This window comes from Geotrypetes seraphini, chromosome 3 (assembly GCF_902459505.1).
Source record: "Geotrypetes seraphini chromosome 3, aGeoSer1.1, whole genome shotgun sequence".
In the NCBI taxonomy this organism is placed as follows: domain Eukaryota; kingdom Metazoa; phylum Chordata; class Amphibia; order Gymnophiona; family Dermophiidae; genus Geotrypetes; species Geotrypetes seraphini.
Genome location: NC_047086.1, coordinates 242,211,763 through 242,232,314, shown reverse-complemented (window position 1 = coordinate 242,232,314; position 20,552 = coordinate 242,211,763). Strand labels below are relative to the sequence as shown.

The following is a 20,552-nucleotide window of genomic DNA, read 5'->3' as shown; positions in this document are numbered from 1 at the left end:
GGCTCCCGGGCCTATTCTGATTGGCCCAGGCGCCTTAAGCCCCACCAGTAGGTGGAGCTTTGGGACGGATGGGCCAATCCGGCCTCATTCCATTGTTGGCTGCCTGCCGGACAGGCGGGTTTGGCTCCCGTCTGTCCGGCCAACTACACAAAGGTACGGGGAAGGGGGGTGGGGGTGTCGTGGGGGTCGGCCAGGGGGGTCGCGGGTCGGCTGGGGGGGCGGTCGGAGGTTCTTGGGGGGGGGCGGTCGTTGGGGGGAGGGGGGTTTGCGTCGAGGGCAGGAGGGCCTGAGATCTCTCCTGCCCGTAATGTAGTGCAGGGTGGGGGTAGGGGGTCGCTGTGGCCAGGAGGGTTTGGGTTCCCTCCTGGCCCGATATTGTCGGGGAGTTGGGGAGTCGGCGGGGCAAGAGGGCTTGGCCTCCCTTTTGCGCCGATCGTGTCGGGGGGGCAAGAGGGCTTGAGCTCCCTCTTGCCCCGATCGTGTCGGGGGTGCTGTGGTTGGCTGGGGCAAGAGGGCTTGAGCTCCCTCTTGCCCTGATCGTGTCGGGGAGTCGGCGGGGCAAGAGGGCTTGACGTTAGAGAAAGGGCAAACCGCTGGAAGAGGAAGCAGCGCAGGAGCAGGGCTCACGGAAGGGCCGGGACCGCCAAGAGAAAGCAGCAGGACACCGGTAGGAGCTTCTACATGATGGGGGGGGTATGGAGGCTGTGGGGGTGTGATGGGGGGGTATGGAGGCTGTGGGGGTGCGGGTGGGAGTGCGTGCGAGCGGTCCTTCGGGGTGGGGGTGCGAGCGGTCCTGCGGGGGGGGTGAATCGGACGTCAGGGGGCATCAGGCTTTCAGGGTGGGGACAGGACTTCAAGGGGGAGAGGAGAGTCGGGGCGGGCGAAAGGAGAGTCGGGGTGGCCAGAGGAGAGTCGGGGCGGGCGAAAGGAGAGTCGGGCGGCGATGGGAGAGTCGGGCAGCATGCGCGGCATACGGGTGTGCGCGGTATATAAAAATTTCTGTACATAAATTTGTGTTTTCTGCGCGCTATACCCGTGTGCGCTTTTTACACGGGTGCACGTTATCTACGTGAAAATACGGTAATCCTTCACTGTAACATCAAAATGTCCATGTTGAAGAAGCTCGGTGATAGATGGATCAATGTCGTTTCAGCTGCTTGTTTTCCTTAAGCCTCTACTATATGCAGACTAGAATTGTATTGCCCATTGATCATTATTTAACAGGACACACCCCACAGAATAAATAATAAAATTGGACAGTCAACATCAACCCCTTCCTTCCACAACCATTAGCACAGATGACAATACGATTTAGCTTAAATATGGAAACCAATGCAGATCAGCAATTGTGTCGTCAACTTGTCTACGATAAATTGTTTGGTTAGCACTGAACCGCCATAAAAAAAGACCTAGATGAGAATCCAGTGCGACAGTTTATTTATTTTTTCAATTTTCTATACCGTTCTCCCAAGGGAACTCAGAACGGTTTAAATTATTTTTTTCAGGTACTCAAGCATTTTTCCTTGTCTGTCCCGGTGGGCTCACAATCTCTCTAATGTACCCGGGGCAATGGGGGGATTAAGTGACTTGCCCAGGGTCACAAGGAACAGCGTGGGTTTGAACCCACAACTTCAGGGTGCTGAGGCTGTAGCTTTAACCACTGCGACACACTCTCCCTACTCTTTGATGACAATATAATGCTACTAACTCTACCATCTGTACAATCATTCTGTGAAGTGTCTTCAAAGTATCCCTCTCCCACTATTACCCTGTTTGGCTCTGGCCATTAACTGATCTTCCTCTGTATGTCAATTGTTACAATTGCAATTACATAATAAAGATCCTCATTCCATCTCTCCTTGGTAAGCTTTTATATGCCAGAAATAAGCTGCCAGACCATCCACCAAGGGAAACACATGTTTAAGTTTGAACTTTTGATCTGGAAAGCACACTAGAACTCTTTATACAAGAAAAATGCTGTACTGTTTCAGATTATTACTCGAAATGTTTTTTTGGCTTATAAACAAAACGTTATACCTTATGACAAAAATATTGCTGTGGCTACATACATAGATACCTTGATTTTAAAAAATACTGAATTGCAACCCTTGGTTTACTTTGACACTGTGAGGGTAATTCTATAAAGAATGCAATAACATTTACATGGCATATACATGTGTGTGTATACAAGTTTGCAAATTCCAAAAGTCCAGCTATGTGCTATTCTGTAAATGCTCGCACATAGTATCTTCGATAGCACATATTTTACAGGTGGATGTTCACATGGGTGGAGTGTGAACACAACACACATTTATTCAAATAATATTATAAAAGTTACTCACATATCTCGGAATGAATATTTACACAAGTTCTAAGGCTGGCATAAGCACTTGCACCTAAGCATACACGCACATATATACCCGATTAGGCTAATATTTTATAAAAGAAAGGCATTTTTTTAATGAACTGCCCTCTGTGTTTTCAGTATAAAAATCCCTAATAGCCTAGAGAAATCATTTTTACAACAGAGAAACTGAATTTTTAAGGATACTCTTGTTTTGGTTTCATCTTGTCTTTCAGAGCAAGCTTGGAATGCTTATCTAGGTCTTTTTCATACTCCTTAAAATCATCTTTGGTATATTTTCCACCTGATTAAAGAACAAAATAATCTGCATTAGCCTGAGTCAATTAAAATTTAATACACAGAAAGTGTAGCGTCTTGCATTTGAAGTGCAGTAAAGCCACTAGAGCAGTGTTCTTCAACCACCGGTCCATGGACCAGTGCCGGTCCACAGAAATTTCCTGCCAGTCCACAGGGCCAGCACGTGCATCAGGCCCAAAACAGTGTTCTTCAACCGCCGGTCCAAGGTGCGATCAATGCGGCGTTATCTTCAAGCCAACTCCCTCTCCCTAACTGATTCAGTGCACAAAGCCACAGGCAGTGGCTCCTACGGGCATCCTGCGCCTGAACTGGAAGCCTTCTCTCTGATGTTGCAACGTCAGCGGGAAGGCTTCCAGATGAGGCACGGGATGTGCAAGGTGCAATTAGTACTATTATGGGGGCGGGGTCTGGGGTGGAGATTGGGTAGAGATGGGCAAGGTCTGGCTCACAACTTAGCCCAGTGTTCTTCAACCGCTGGTCCACGGACCAATGCCGGTCCACAGAATAATTCTTATATTTCTGCCGGTCCATAGGTGTAAAAAAGTTGAAAAACACTGCACTAGAGCACCCCTTAAGGATATTGCATTGGTTTATGTGCTCCAAAATAGGAGAAAGTTTGGTGATGTTTGAACATCTTAGAGTTCCTCAACAATGACAGAAGGTGGTAGGTAAAGCCAGAGAAATGCTTAGGTACAACTAGGACAGACCATTAATGAAACCATATCTGGAGGCTCTGTAAAGGAGCTAGGAGACAGGAGAGGAGAAAAGCAGGAGAGGAACAGAGGAGAAAAGCAGGAGAGAAGGGAAGCAGGAGCAGAAGGCAGGAGAGAGCAAGGGCAGCGGCGAGAGTTAGCACTGCTCACCCCCGACGTCATTTACCAGAGCTCCCCCTTAAAATGGGAGGGGCCAACAGCGCTGAGCTAGAGGAGGCTCTGTAAAGGAGCTAGGAGACAGGAGAGGAGAAAAGCCAGAGAGGAACAAAGGAGAAAAGTAGGAAAGAAGGGAAGCAGGAGCAGAAAACAGGAGAGAGCAAGGGCAGAGGTGAGAGTTAACTCCGCCCACCTCCGTCATCTACCGGAGCTCTCCCTTAAAGGGGAGGGGCCAATGGCGCATGAAGGCGCTCGCCTTAGCGAGAGCGCCTTTGCGAAGAGCCTTAAGGAGGGACGAGTCACTGCATAGAAGAGAAGGAGGCAACCGCAGCAGACACAGAGGACACTCAAGAAACAACCAAACAGGGAGAAACCACTTCAGACAGCAGACCGACAAGCGGACAGCAATGGAAGTAGCAGACAGAAGCAGGATGTTGAGCTACCCAGTTTTCTGCACTGTTTGCCATATGTACGACTACTTCCCCTCTGGGAGTCAGTCTTATGTATGCACTCGATGCAAGGAACTGGAGGGACTGAAGAAACAAGTAGACTCCTGGAAGGCAAAATACTGGAACTGGAAGGCAGAATACTGGAACTAGAAGCACTTCGAGCAGTGGAGGAGGAGGACAGAAAGGCAGAAAACTTCAAGACAGCGGAAACCATTGAGGAAGAAGTCCGGGAGTTAGAGAAGTTCATCACGGAAGCATACAGGAAGGCTGTGGAAAATCACAAGCAACATTGGAACTCCAAAGATACAAAAATGGATGAAAACTGGAAAAAGCACAAACAGCACCAAAGGTGCCATAAGGCGGTAAGAGGGGCCAAAAGAGACTTTGAGGAAAAAATAGCCAAGAGGCGAAAAACTTCAAGTCGTTCTTTTGATATATTAAGGGAGAAATGACCCACGAAGGAAGAGGTGGGGCCGTTGGATGACCATGGAATAAAGGGAGTGCTAAAGGAGGACAAAACCATCGCCGACAAACTGAACACATTTTTTGCGTCTGTATTTACCTAAGAGGAAAAATGCAAAAGGCTATACGCGGGAAATAAAGACGGGAAATTGATAGGGTTGACGGTCAGTCTAGAACAGGGGTGCCCACACTTTGTTACTCGCGAGCTACTTTTAAAATGACCAAGTCAAAATGATCTACCAACAATAAAATTAAAAAAAAAACACAACATATACTGTACGCATAGAATTGTTAATTATCATTCCTATTCCGGGGTTTTTTCAAAGAGGTCAAAGCAAATGACTCTATGCACTGTCACCTCAATAACAACTATACAAAAATAGACAAATACCCACCCCCCTCCCTTTTTACTAAACCACAATAGCATTTTTTAGCGCAGGGAGCTGCGCTGAATGCCCAGCGCTGCTCTCGACGCTCATAGGCTCCCTGTGCTAAAAACCACTATTGCGGTTTAGTAAAAGAGGACCATATTGTAAAATATAGACAGCAGATATAAATTCAGACACATTTTGATCACTAAATTTAAAATAAAATAATTTTTCCTACCTTGTCTGGTGATTTCATGAGTCTCTGGTTGCACTTTCTTCTTCTGACTGTGCATCAAATCTTTCTTTTAGCATGTATGCTTCCTCTCCTCCAAACCTCATTCCCTCCCCCAACTTTATCTTCCTCTCTCCCTGCCCTTTCTTTCTTTCTCTCTTCATGCCCCTTTTCTTTTTTTTCCTGTTTCTCTTCTTTCCTTCTGTCTCCCTGCTTGTGCCCCTTTCTTTCTTTCTCCCTGCCCTTCCCCAAGCCACTGCCACTGCCGCTGCCATCGGGGAACAGGACCCAAACGCCACCAATGGATAACAGGCCCCAAAGCCGCCGGCACCGCCGGCACCATGCTTTCTCTGCTTCGGGCCGATCAATCTTCCTCTCCCCGACGTCAATTCTGCCGTCGGAGAGGAAGTTCCACCCAGCCAGGCAGCGATTTGCTGGCCCGAACTTCCTCTCCGACAGCAGAATTGACGTCGGGGAGAGGAAGATTGATCGGCCCGATAGATTGCCAAGGCAAAGGGAGTCCTGGATGATCGACTCACTTTGCCTTGGCGAGCTACCGGTCGATCGCGATCGACCTGTTGGGCACCCCTGGTCTAGAAGAAGTATGCAGGCAGATTGATAGTTTTAAAAATGATAAATCCTCGGGACCGGATGGCATCCATCCGAGGGTAATCCAGGAACTGAAAGGGACTATAGCTAAACTGCTTCAACTAATAGCCAATCTGTCGATCGAATCGGGAAAGATTCCAGAAGACTGGAAGGTGGCGAATGTTACGCTGATCTTCAAGAAAGGATTGAGAGGAGATCTGGGAAACTACAGACCGGTGAGTCTAACCTCGGTACTGGGAAAGATGGTAAAGGTGCTGATAAAGGACCCCATCATTGATCACCTTGATGGACACAATCTGATGAGTACCAGCCAGCACTGCTTCAGCAAGGGGAGATCTTGCTTGACGAACTTGTTGCACTTCTTCGAGGAAGTAAATAGGCAGATAGAGAAGGGCGAGCCAGTCGACATTGTATATCTGGATTTTCAGAAGGCATTCAACAAGGTCCCGCATGAACGACTACTACAAAAAATTGCGAGCCATGGACTCGAGGGTGACTTACTCAGGTGGATAAAAAACTGTTTGGTGGATAGGAAACAGAGAGTGGGGGTAAATGGACAATACTCGGACTGGAAAAGCATCACGAGCGGAGTGCCGCAGGGTTCGGTGCTAGGACCCATGCTCTTCAACATATTTATAAACAACCTGGAAATTGGTACGACGAGCGAGGTGATTAAATTTCCGTCCTAACTTCAGCACCGAATCCCTACTGTCTTCCCTGATTTCAAGGGTTCAACAACTTCACTCTCGAAACAAGTTCGCCGTCCTCCTTCAATTTGACCTTTCTGCTGCTTTCGACGTTGTCCACCATGATATTCTTGTTTTCCAACTCTCTGAGATAGGCATCAACTCCACAGTCCTAGACTGGTTCTCCAAATTCCTCCGCTCTCGTTCTTACATTGTTAACATGAATGGCACCTCATCCTCCCCCTGGAAACCGAATTGTGGAGTCCCACATGGCTCTCCACTATCTCCTATCCTTTTCAATATCTATATGTCCTCCCTAAAACTCCTCCACCTATCCCCCCTTGAAACAATTTACACTTATGCAGACGACATCCTTGTCCTCCTTGAGGCTGATTCGAACCTCACCGACCTGTCTAAGAACATATCGTCTTGTATAATGAACCTACAATCCTGGGCCCATATTGTGCAAATGAAATTGAATGAGACCAAAACAAGACTTCTTTGGCTTGGCCCAAAACTAGATCACCTACCCACCTCCATCCCACTACCCTCTGGCTCCTCTCTGCAGCTTGAGTTCTCGAGCAAGGTCTTGGGCGTCATCATTGATTCCACATTGTCCTTCAATGACCACCTCCAATCCTTGGTAAAAAAAAATGCTTTTTCAGCCTTCACATACTGAGGAAAGTTAGATCCTGCTTCCATCAAAAACATTTTATCCTCCTTGTCCAATCCATCATCCTTTCCAGATTGGACTATTGCAACTCTATCTACCTAAGCCTAACTAAGAAAAACCTCCACAGACTCCAACGGATTCAGAATGCCGCGGCCAAGCTCATCTTCGCTAAAAGTAAATTTGACCATGTCTCCCCGCTCCTGGCCAAGCTCCACTGGCTTCCGATAATCGCCAGGGTCCACTATAAATGCGCGTGTTTAGCTTTCAAAATCCTACACGGTATCCTCCCTCCCTTTATCCCTCTTTCTTGGAATTCCTCAAACCCTAATACCACCAGATCCTCCCACAAATTAAAACTAGCCTTCCCCTCGCTAAAAGGAAAGCTCACACGCACACAGGAAAGCTAGGGACCTCCCTCCACTTCAAAATCACCGAGCTCTGGAACAACCTTACCTCCCCTCTTTGGAACTTGAGCTCTCTCCAAGTTTTCCGCAAACATCTGAAAACCTGGCTTTTCTCAAAAATGTAAGTCTCCCTCCAACTTAGGAATCAAGGAAACTCTTTTATCTTGGCATCCCAAGTCCTCTAAATTTTCTTCACACTTCTACCTCTAACCCTCTGTTGTAGTTCCTTCCTATTTCTTCTACTGTAAACCGCGCCGAGCTCTACGAACGTGGAGATGATGCGGTAAACAAACCTAAGGATTAGATTAGATTAGATTAAATTTGCAGATGATACAAAGCTATTCAGAGTAGTGAAGATGCAGAAGGATTGCGAAGACCTGCAACAGGGCATAAACATGCTCGAGAAATGGGCAGCGACATGGCAAATGAGGTTCAACATGGATAAGTGTAAGGTGATGCATGTTGGTAACAAAAATCTTATACACAAATACAGGATATCAAGGGCGGTACTTGGAGAAACCCCCAGGAAAGATATTTGGGAGTACTGGTCAACAAGTCGATGAAGCCGTCCGCACAAGTGCAGCGGCGGCAAAGAGGGTAAACAGAATGCTAGGAATGATTAAGAAGGGGATCATGAACAGATCGGAGAAGGTTATCATGCCTCTGTACCGGGCAATGGTACGCCCTCACCTGGAATACTGCATCCAGCACTGGTCGCTGTACATGAAGAAGGACACAGTACTACTCAAAAGGGTCCAGAGAAGAGCGACTAAAATGGTTAAGGGGCTGGAAGAGTTGCCATACAGCGAGAGATTAGAGAAACTGGGCCTCTTCTCCCTCGAAAAAAGGAGACAGAGGGGACATGATAGAAACATTCAAGATACTGAAGGGAATAGACTTTGTAGATAAAGACAGGTTGTTCACCCTCTCCAAGGTAGGAAGAACGAGAGGGCACTCTCTAAAGTTAAAAGGGGATAGATTCTGTACAAACGTAAATAAGTTCTTCTTCACTCAGAGAGTGGTGGAAAACTGGAATGCTTTTCCTGAGGTTGCTATAGGGGAAAACACCCTCCAGGGATTCAAGACAAGGTTGGACAAGTTCCTGCTGAACCAGAACCAGAACGTATGCAGGCAAGGTTGATCTCAATTAGGGCTCTGGTCTTTGACTTGGGAGTTGCCACGGGAGCAGACTGCTGGGTATGATGGACCACTGGTCTGACCCAGCAGTGGCAATTCTTATGGATTTCCGTATGTAATGCTGGAGGCCATAGTATTTCAAAGGGATGTGGACAGACTAGAGGCAATTCAGAAAAGTACTACTGATTTATATAAAACTTTTTTATACTGTTTAAAGAAAAAAACTAAACGGAAAGTCCAAGAGCTGACCTCCAATTTTCAGAGGAGTGGCTTGAGAGCTGGCATTGTTGTGGCTTTTTGGTTGGCACTGCGGAACAGGAAACAGAAATGGAACTTTAGTTTCTTTGGTTCCTGGAAAATTTCTGTCTGGAACCTTGAAAGGCTCTCTGGTTAGAGTCTCATATGGAGTACTGGTGAGAATGCCATGACTAACAAAAGGACCCTTGGCTGTGGCCTTTGGCTGCTCGGGGTCTGCAATCTGGTAAAGATCTTGAGTGGAGCTCTGGCCATAAGATCATCTAGGCCCTTCCCAAAAAGCATCTGTCCCATGAATGGGAGACTGCTCAGTGTCACTTTATAGGTCAAATCACCCACCCACTGTCTGATCCAAAGCATATGACAGGTGGAGATCGAATATGCTGAGACTTTTCCCTTGACTCTGATCATATCATAGAGTATATTTGCTAAGTATGAGTAGTCTATTCCAGCCAACACAAGCTGTGGCAAGGGCTCAGCCTCCACTAGGTTCTAATTTTGTAGCCTGGAATGATAGGCAAGTGCCACATAGGCAAGGAGGCCACAAGGCTAGAGCTTTAAACTGCCTCCTGAGGACCATATCCACTCTGAGTTGCTGTGGATCCTTTAAAACTATGCCTCCCTCACTTGGTAGGGAAGTGCGTTTGGTCACCTAGGCTATTAGGGAATCCACCTTTGGCATAACAAACGTTTGCTGGAATTCCTGATCCACGGCATACAACTTAGTCATGGTTTCAGCTACCTTCAGGGAGTCTTTAGCAGTCTCTCAGGGCTCTGTGACAAAGATTCTTATGTATGCGTGCCATGGGAAAGACATGAGTTGAAAACAGATCCTGCTTAGAAGAAAACACTGGGAGGTCGGGGTTTGGAGGGTATATCTTTAGTTCTTGAAGGGACTCTGAAATGATGTCTAGCAACGCAGATGACTTAAAGAGTCAGCAAAGAGAAGGACCCTCTCCCTTGTCTATGGCCAGGGAGGCCTCACTTTGGGACAATAAAGGAGTTAAATCTGACCCCTTGTCCCCAAGTCCCTGTCTGATGGACCATCAGAATCCGTAATAGCTTTCACCCTCAGAGAAGAAATGCTCTGAGTATCCAGAGGGGCCCGAATGCTGGACTGCTTGCCAGCAGACCTGACCAGCAGAGTTTGGCCTTGTGCATAAGCATGCCAAAGGAGGAGCATAAACAGTGGAGTGCCACAAGAATCTGTACTGGGACCAGTGCTATTTAACTTATTTATAAATGAGATCTGGAATTTGGAACAAGTAAGGTAATTAAATTTGGAGATGACACTAAACTGTTCAAGTTGTTAAAACGCATGCAGATTGTGAAAAATTGCAGGCAGACCTTAGGAAATTGGAAGACTGGGCATCCAAGTGGCAGATGAAATTTAATGTGGACAAATGCAAAATGATGCACAGTGGGAAGAATAACCCAAATCACAGTTACCAGATGCTTGGGTCCACCTTTGGGATTAGTGCCCAAGAAAAGGATCTGGGTATCATTGTAGACAATACGATGAAACCTTCTACCCAATGTGCGACAGCAGCCAAAAAAGCAAACAAGATGCTAGGAATTATTTAAAAAGGGGTAGTTAACAAGACTAAGAATGTTATAATACCTCTGTATCACTCCATGGTGTGACCTCACCTGGAGTATTACATTCATTTCTGGTCTCCTTATCTCAAGAAAGATCAAGCGGCACTAGAAAAGGTTCAAAGAAGAGCGACCAAGATGATAAAGGGGATAAAATTCCTCTTGTATGAGGAAAAACTAAAAAGATTAGGGCTCTTCTTACTGCTTGCCAATTAAGCCTTCCCAAGATTTATTCGAAAGGCAAAATGCTCAAATTGATTTATAAAATATTTCATCTAAAAAGAACTGCCCCACAAGGACCGAGTGATTAAGTAAAATGCAGAGACGATTGTTAAGTTTATTTCCTATATTATTATTTCCTTTTTTCTTACAGCATCTTCTCAACTTTTCTGCCAATCTCCCCCTAAAAAAATAGGGTCTAAGGAGTGTTTAAAGAGTATTCCTAATTTTAATTTTACAATGTGAAACAACATTATACTTTGTTTTTCTGTAAACAAGATTTTTCTTGCAAAAATATGTTGAAATTAATAAATAAAAGATTTTTTAAAAATAAAAAAAGATTAGGGCTCTTCAGCTTGGAAGAGAGACAGCTGAGGGGAGGAAAAGCGGGAAAGTGGGGTGGCAGGAATGTGGGGAAGCTGAAAGCTAAGAGGGTAAAGGCTGAGGGTAAAGCAGAAACACAGAGAGCGGGAAAACTGCCAGAAATCCAAGGGCAAGTGGCCCAGGTAAATGTAGAGGTGGAAGAAAAACGACGGGACCTGCGGTGCTTATACGCAAATGCAAGAAGCCTCACGGCCAAGATGGGTGAACTAGAAGTCGTCGCCAAAGGGGAGGACCTAGATATAATTGGAATTGTAGAAACTTGGTGGACAGAGGAAAATCAATGGGATGTAGCGCTGCCGGGGTTCAAGCTCTATAGGAAGGACAGGACCCACAAAAAGGGGGGAGGCATAGCACTATATATAAAGGACTCTATCCACTCGGTCGGGATGGATATGGCAACGAAGGCAGAGGGGCTGGAATCGCTGTGGGTCAAATTACCGGGAAACAAGGGTGCGGGCATAAAACTGGGGCTGTACTATCGACCACCTGGTACGCCAGAGGGAGTCGGACACGACTTGGAAGCAGAATTGAGACAGGAGTGCAGGACTGGAAGTGTAACAGTGATGGGGGACTTCAACTACCCAGGGATAGACTGGAGTACGGGTCACTCCAACTGCACTAGGGAGACAGGATTTGTAGAAGCTGTGAAGGACTGCTTCATGGAGCAACTAGTCAAAGAACCGACGCGAGGGGGTACTACTCTTGACCTCATCCTAAACGGATTAGGGGGGCCTGCAAGAGGGGTAGAAGTGGGAGGACCACTAGGCAACAGTGATCACAACACGATCAGATTCACATTAGAAAGAGGGACACCCATAGTTAGGAGGACCGCAACAACTGCGCTGAACTTCAAGAAAGGGAACTACGTTGCTATGAGGGAATTGGTGGGGAGGAAGCTCAGAAACATCTTTAGGATGGAGACTGTGGGAAGCGCCTGGACCCTATTCAGGAACACCCTGCAGGAAGCACAGAGAATGTACGTCCCCAATTTCAGGAAAGGCTGCAAGAACAAGCGATCAAAGGACCCGGTTTGGATGTCAATAGAAGTAAAGAGGGCGATAAAGGACAAAAAAGTATCTTTCCGGAGATGGAAAAAGGACCCAACGGAGGAAAATCACCAGGCGCACAGGAAATGCCAAAAGGAATGCCACCGGGAGGTTAGAAAAGCAAAAGGGAAATACGAAGAGGGGCTGGCCAAGGAGGCGAAAAACTTCAAGGCATTCTTCAGTTACATTAAGGGGAAGCGACCAGCGAGAGAGGAGGTGGGGCCGTTGGACGATGGGGATAGGAAGGGAGTGATTAAGGAGGATAAAGAGGTAGCTGAGAGGTTGAACACGTTCTTCTCGTCTGTTTTCACGAGCGAAGACACATCTAATATACCGGACTCAGAGGAGCTCATGAGTGGGGAACAGGCTGGAAAATTAGAGCACATAGAGGTAAGTAGGGAGGATGTCCTCCAACAGATAGACAGGTTAAAATGCGGCAAATCACCGGGCCCGGACGGGATCCACCCAAGGGTTCTGAAGGAACTAAGACAGGAAATAGCGGGCACAATCCAACATGTTTGCAACCTATCCTTGAAAACTGGTGAGGTGCCAAAGGACTGGAAATTGGCAAATGTCACACCCATCTTCAAGAAGGGATCGAGGGGTGACCCCGGGAACTACAGGCCGGTGAGCCTGACTTCAATTATAGGGAAGATGGTGGAAGCTATGATCAAGGACGGCATTTGCGAGCACATCGAGAGGAATGGCCTACTGAGAACAAGCCAGCACGGATTCTGTAAGGGAAGGTCATGCCTAACGAATCTTCTGTACTTCTTTGAGGGGATAAGCAGTCGGGTGGACAATGGGGAGCCCATAGACATCATTTACCTCGACTTTCAAAAGGCTTTTGACAAGGTGCCACATAAAAGGCTACTTAAGAAGCTGTGGAACCACGGGGTGGGAGGGGATGTGCACAGATGGATCAAGCACTGGCTGTCGGGTAGACAGCAGAGGGTTGGAGTAAAGGGTCAGTATTCTGACTGGCGGGGAGTCACGAGCGGTGTGCCACAGGGATCGGTGCTGGGGCCTTTACTCTTTAACATATTCATCAATGACCTGGAAAAGGAGGCAAAGTGTGAGGTTATAAAATTCGCAGACGATACCAAACTGTGCGGCAGAGTTAGGACCAGGGAGGAGTGTGAGGACCTACAAAGGGACCTGGACAAGCTGGAAGGCTTGGCAAACAAATGGCAAATGCGCTTCAACGTGGACAAATGCAAGGTCATGCATATAGGGAAAAAGAACCCGTTGTTCAGTTACAAATTAGGGGGGGTATTGTTGGGAGACAGCAGACTCGAGAGAGACTTGGGTGTGCTGGTGGATGCATCACTGAAGCCATCTGCACAGTGCGCAGCAGCCTCGAAAAAAGCCAACAGGATGCTGGGCATCATAAAGAAGGGCATAGCAACCAGAACACGGGAAGTCATCATGCCATTGTATCGAGCGATGGTGCGTCCACATCTGGAATACTGCGTTCAGTATTGGTCGCCGCACCTCAAGAAGGACATGGCGGTACTTGAGAGAGTCCAAAGGAGAGCAACGAAAATGGTAAGAGGGCTGGAACACTGCTCATACGCTGAGAGGCTGGATAGGCTGGGGCTCTTCTCTCTGGAGAAAAGGAGGCTCAGGGGAGATATGATAGAGACCTTCAAGATCATGAGGGGCATAGAGAGGGTGGATAGGGACAGATTCTTCAGACTGAAGGGGACAGCAAATACGAGGGGGCATTCTGAGAAACTGAAGGGAGACAGGTTCAAAACAAATGCAAGGAAGTTTTTTTTCACCCAAAGGGTCGTGGACACTTGGAATGCGCTACCGGAGGAAGTGATCAGGCAGAGTACGGTACAAGGATTCAAACAGGGATTGGATGGATTCCTGAGGGATAAAGGGATCATGGGATACTGAGGGAGGAGCTGGGATGTAACACAAGTATAGGAAGTTAACCAGGTAATGAGTATAAACCAACCTGGTCGTGCATGTGCAAGACCGGAGGGCTAGGACTTCGATAGGAAGGCAGGACTTAAATGAGAAACCAAGGTGGCAAGGGAGCCCCTTCTGATGATTCAGACAAGTCTTGACCTATTTTTGGGCCACCGCGGGAGCGGACTGCTGGGCAGGATGGACCTGTGGTCTGACCCGGCGGAGGCACTGCTTATGTTCTTATGTTCTTAAGTCTACATAAGCCTGAGTGGAGTAGAACGAGTACAAGTGGATCAATTTTTCAAAAATTACAAAGACTAGGGGACACTCGAAGTTGAAGGGAAATACTTTAAAAACCAATAGCTCTGGAAAGCATTGCCAGAAGTTGTGGTAAGAGTGGATAGCGTAGCTGGTTTTAAGAAGGGTTTGGACAATTTCATGGAGGAAAAGTCTATTATTGAGAAAGGCATGGGGCAAGCCACTGCTTGCCCTGGATCGGTAGCATGGAATGTTTGCTACTCTTTGGGTTTTGGCTAGGTATTAGTGACTTGGATTGGCCACTGTAAGAACAGGCTACTGGGCTTGATAGACCTTTGTTTTGACCCAGTAAGGCTATTCTTATGTTGCTATCTCTGTGGTAAAAGCCTGAGTGGGCAACTCTCCTTCCCCCTTAGTATAGAGGATCACCTTTTCTTGGGCTGTGGAACATCTACGCCCTTACAATGCTCAGGACTGCTGTCCCGGGATTCCCGGAGATGCTTCCCACCCCCCACCCACTAACAACAGGCCCGTTCGTCATTCTCCAGCTCTAAAAGACTGTGGAGGGGCTATGTCCGATGCTCCTGCTCCTCTGTCGTGTAGCATTTATCAGTTGGCCATCCAGCACAAATAAGGCACGATGTAGGGGTATTAGGGTTTGAGGACTCCATTCCTACCAGTTTTGAGGCAAAACGAGATGTTTTGAAGAAGTTGGGGAACTTAGGGGGAAATTTGAAAAAAAGAGAAATTCAATATGGCCACCACAGCAGAATTTTGGTGACAAAAAACAGCTTCAAAACGCCTCAGGGCTGTCCAAAAAATTTGAAAAAATCGTTGAAGAACACTGCTCTAGACCCACCCAAGCTCTTCCCCAGATCCCACCCTGTTTACTAATTGTAATACAATTTTTTCCATTCATTTTTCATATACACGCAATATACACAGCAGATATAAATTCTCAAAACCAACACATTTTAATCACTATATTGAAAATAAAATCATTTTCCCTACCTTTGTTGTCTGATGACTTTATGTTTCTGTGCTTTTAACTGTTTCCAGGGCCTTCTTATCCATTGACTGTTTTTCTCTCTGACATCACTTTCTGCCTTGCATCCATCTTTGGCATTAACTTAACATTCAATATTTTCATTTTTCTGCTTCTCAAAATCTACTTTTCCATGTCTTCCCTTCCCTTTCTATCTCTCTCTCCTTCCCTCCCTATTTCCATGGTCTGACATCTTTCTCCTTCTCTCCTCCCCCTCCCCCGTGGTCTGACATTTCTCTCCTTCCTTTCCCCCCTTCCCAGTATGGCATCTCTCTCCTCCTCATAATCTGGCATCTTTCTCTACTACTACTACTACTATTATTATGATTATTTCAATAGTGCTACCAGACTCCCCTCCTTCCCTTCCATTCCCTGATCTGATATCTCTCCCTTCCTTTAATCATCTCTCCTCCCTCCCCCAGTGTAAAATTTCTCTTTCCCTTCTGCCTTTCTGCCCCCTGCAGTCCATCTCCCTTCCTTTCCTCCTTTCTGGCCCCCCTCCCAGTCCAACATTTCTCCCTCCTTTCCACCAGTCCAACATTTTTTTTTCTCTCTTCCTCCTGTATGCTTCTCCTCTGGTCCTCCTTCCCTCCCCCAACCAACATCTCTCTCTCCCTCCATGTCCAACTTTTCACTCCCTGCCCTCTCCCCCTTCCCCAGTGCAATATTTTTCCTTCCCTCTTTTCTGTCCTCCCTATCCATCTCAACCTCTCCAGGCTTCCTGCATGCTTTCTCTGTCCTTGCCTCTTCCCTCGAGTGGCAGTCCTCCTTCCCACCTCCTAATCCAACATGCTCTCTCCCCATGTACCATTTCACCCTCCCCTCCAGTGTGTAGCACCTTTCCATTTCCTCCATTTCTGCCAGGTCCAGCAGCACCTCTTCTACCTTCATTTTATTTCCCCCCTATCCAGCAGGACCCCTTCCCTCCTCCCCATGTCCAGCAGCACCCCTTCTCCCCCCCTGTCCAGCAGTGCCTCTTCTCCCCCCCTGTCCAGCAGTACCCTTTCTCTCTTCCCTGCTCCCCCTGTCCAGCAGTACCCCTTCTCCCTTCCCTGCTCCCCATGTTCAGCAGTACCCCTTCTCCCTTCCCTCCCCAGCAATACCTCTCATCGCTCTAGCCTAACAGCATCTCACTGTGTGCTTTTAACTTCGGCACACAGCTGCCGCTAGCAGTAGTTTAGCCAAAGTTTCATCAGGCAACCTCGGGGCCTTTGCTAGACCGGCCCGCTTCGATAATGCAATGTTGGCCAGCCTAGCAAAGGTCTCGAGGCTGCCTGATGAAACCATGGCTAAGCTACTGCTAGCGGCAGCTGTGTGCCGAAATTAAAAGTACACAGAGCTGCTGCTGCTGGTCTGGGGGTACAGAGAGAAAAAGGCAGGAGTCCCGGCAGATACGCGACCGTAAAACTCAGTCCCAGCATACGTGACAGTAGGAGAAGTCAGCTGACATAGGCGCCAAAGCCTCTTTCTGTCCTGTGTGTCGTGGCACACTTAAAATCTCAGAAGGCACACTAGTGTGCCGCGGCACACAGTTTGCGATACACTGCTATAGGGTATGGAAACATGATGCAAGATAGTTTGAATGTGGTGCGTGCATATATGGGTAACCAGTGAAGTTTGTGGTAGTATTCTGAAATAGCGTCATATTTTTTTAATCTGAAGAGTAGTCTGATTGCTGTGTTTTGAATCATTTGTAGTTTGTGTTGTAGGGAGGAACTCAGGTCTGAGTACAGTGAGTTGCAGTAATCAAGCTGAGACAAGACCAACATTGGGACCAGAATGGCAAAATGGTGATTATGGAAATAAGGTTGGATCAGTCTTAGTTGCTTCAGTTTGTAAAAGGCTTTTCTCCATAAGTTGGAGATCTGGGGTTCGTTTGAGAGAGTGGAGTCGATTATGATTCCTAGAACTTTGGCAGTTTTGTCTATGTTTAGAGTCCCTAGTAGGCTCCTAATCTAAGTTTTTGTACCTGGGGCAATGGATGGCCCAAGGTCACAAGTAGCTGCAGTGGAAATCATCCCAATTCCCAGGTTCTTAAGCTACTCCTCTACTGCTAAGAACTTTGACTCCACAAGCTACTTTATGTATTATTAAATAGTTAAACTGAGAAATAACAAATATGAGAGATTTTTCAATTCCAACTGAAAACAATTCTATCCTAACAGTGTAATACCACAATGTAACAATCTTCTAAAGGAATGTTGTTTTCAACCCCAAGGCAGTTTTGGGATGTATATCAAATACTCCAGCCAACAAAAAAGTATTGGCTCCCAGCTGTTATAGAGAAAATAACAGACATGGATTTGAAGACCTTAAACAGAAGTACACAACAAAATTACAGAATCTGAAACAAACCTTTTCCTCTCCATTTTACTTTAGCAACAGACTGGCTAAAATCCACATGTATCCGACGGTCATCTATGAGTACATTGTCCATCTTAAAGTAAGCTTTTTCACAGTCTTCCTCCTAAAATTGATGCCAAAAGAGAAAGAAAGGAATAATTAGGTTTACCTGTTAATTTTATTTCCTTTAGTCCTTCCAGACCAGTCCAAAACCTGTGGGTTATTCACACCAATCAGCAGATGGAGAAAAAGAGGACAAAAGCTTGCTAACAGAATATTTAATTACAACTTTTATATGACTTTGTATCTGAAGTCTTTAATAAAACAATTGCCAAATTTTGAGCAACATCTTTCGCAGACTGATACAAACCTGCTTACAATTTAATAGGTCAAGATATAGTCCTATTCTGTTCTATTCTTCTACAACCCAGATGACGGATAAAGCACAGTTACTTACCGTAACAGGTGTTATCCAGGGACAGCAGGCAGATATTCTCACGTCATCTACGGAGCCCCAACGCGGACAGCTTTTCAAACAAACTTGATTGAAGTTTCAAGCTTGCTATGCTGCACCACGCATGTGCATGCCTTCTCCCTCCACTAGAGGGCGCATCCCCACCTCGTGGTCCTCAGTTCCATAGCCAGCAAAGAAGCCATCCCCGGGGAGGAGGGCGGGTTGTGAGAATATCTGCCTGCTGTCCCTGGATAACACCTGTTATGGTAAGTAACTGTGCTTTATCCCAGGACAAGCAGGCAGCATATTCTCACATGTGGGTGACCTCCAAGCCAACCAAAAAAAAAGGGCAGGTGGGAGGATGGCAATTTAGGAAAACAGATTATGCAAAACCGACTGGCCAAACCGGCCGTCGCTTCTGGACAACGTAACCAGACAGTAGTGGGAGGTGAAAGTATGAACCGAAGACCAAGTGGCAGCCTTGCAGATGTCCTCCATCGGAGTAGACCGGAGGAAAGCGACAGAAGCTGCCATCGCTCGGACTTTATGTCCCGTGACCCGACCATGCAGCGCGAGACCAGCCCGAGCGTAGCAAAAAGAAATACAAGCAGCCAACCAGTTGGACAAGGTGCGCTTGGAAACAGGATGTCCCAACCGATTAGGGTCGAAGGACAAAAATAATTGAGGAACCTTCCGATGAGACTGAGTGCGTTGAAAATAAAAAGCCAACGCCCTCTTACAGTCAAGCGTGTGAAGCGCCACCTCGCCAGGATGCGAGTGGGGCTTCGGAAAGAACACCGGAAGAACAATGGACTGATTGAGGTGGAAATCAGACACAACCTGGGCGGGATGCACCGGAACATGAGTATAAGCCTCCTTCAGGTCCAGAGAGCATATCCAGTCCCCTTCGTCCAACAGCGGGTACAGGACCGGAAGCGACAACATACGGAACTTCTCCCGGACAAGGAACTTGTTGAGCTTCCGGAGGTCCAAAATGGGGCGCAAGTCCCCGGTCTTTTTCGGGACTAGAAAATAACGGGAGTAAAACCCCCATCCCCGTTGATCTGGGGGAACCCGCTCCACCGCCTGAAGGCTCAACAGGGCCTTGGCTTCCGAAAGAATAAGGGGAAGCTGTGCTCGGTTTGACAGAGACGCGTCCGGCGGATTGTCTGGCGGCGTAGTCATGAAGTTTAGTGAGTAACCCTCCGAGATGACACGGAGCACCCAAGTGTCCGAAGTGATCAAAGTCCAGGCCGAATGAAAAATCCTTAACCGACCCCCGATGGGAAGCGGGGTCGGTGAGAGCGCGGAGGGGGCCCGCCCCCATCCGCTCAGCACGTCAAAAAGACGGCGCCGGCTTAGACTCCCCTTGCGCTGGAGGCTTCTGGTGCTGTGTCCTGGCCTGCTGAGGCGGACGCCTGGGAGGAGGCCTGGAAAATGCCGGCGTAGACTTTTGCGGATACCGCCGCTGTGGAGGTCTATACTGCTTCGGAGCCGCCAACTTGGCCTTAGGGCGGACCAAGGAGGCGAGAGAGCGCTCATGCTCTGACAGGCGTTTAGTCGCCGCCTCCAGCGACTCATCAAATAGTTCCGAGCCGACGCATGGCAAATTGGCCAGACGCTCCTGCAAATTCAGGTCAATATCCACAGTGCGCAGCCACGCAAGACGGCGCATTGCCACCGCAAAGGCGGAGACACGTGACGACAATTCAAAAGCGTCATAGATGGCGTGAAAGAGGAACAAGCGCAGCTGAGACAAGGTCTCCATAAATTCGCCAAAGTCTTTCTTATGCGAATCCGGAATAACCCCGTGATAACGTGGCATCGCCTTCACCATCTTGCGCAGGTAGGAAGAGAAGGTGAAAGCGTAGTTAAGCACGCGGTTAGCCATCATCGAATTGTGATAGAGGCGGCGCCCAAACTTATCTAGGGTCCGCCCCTCACGCCCAGGCGGAACCGCAGCCGAAACCCGAGAAGGCTGGGACTTTTTCAGAGCCGACTCCACCAGTAAGGACTGATGGGACAGCCGCGCCTTCTCGAAGCCCTTACAGGGGACCGTGCGGTATTTTGACTCCATTTTTGAGGGAACCGCCGTGACCGCATAAGGGGAGTCCATGTTCCGCAAGAATGCCTGATGTAAAATCTTGTTTAAGGGCAGACGCGGAGACTCACGTGGGGGATATGGCAAATCTTGCTCCTCCAAAAACTCCTTTGAGTATTGGGACCCAGACAAAAGGTCAAGGTCCAATGCCTTCCCCATGTCAATGACAAATCTCGAGAAAGAGGAAGGTCTCGAGGTCGGGGAAGGAGAGCGAGAGGCCCGGCCCGTTAGGAAAGATGGAGAAGCCTCACGGGAATACCTGGGTTCCAGACCGGTACCAGACTCCGAGCCCCACGAAGCCACACCACAGGACTTCGTTGGGGTTGGCGACCTCCGATGCCCCGAGGAACCCCTCGGGGAAGCCCCCGGGGTACGAGGCA

At 47.7% G+C, this 20,552-nt stretch overlaps 1 protein-coding gene across 1 annotated transcript in view; it reads right to left on the bottom strand.

Annotated features, from left to right (window-relative positions):
* PPIL4 (peptidylprolyl isomerase like 4) overlaps positions 1–20,552 on the bottom strand; it is a 140,580-nt gene that overhangs the window by 13,471 nt on the left and 106,557 nt on the right. Inside the window, exons 10-11 of the mRNA XM_033937797.1 lie at positions 17,630–17,741; positions 2,552–2,648 (exon numbers count right to left, since the gene is read on the bottom strand). Of these exons, the coding sequence (XP_033793688.1) occupies positions 2,552–2,648; positions 17,630–17,741 (209 nt within the window). The remainder of the gene's footprint in view (positions 1–2,551; positions 2,649–17,629; positions 17,742–20,552) is intronic.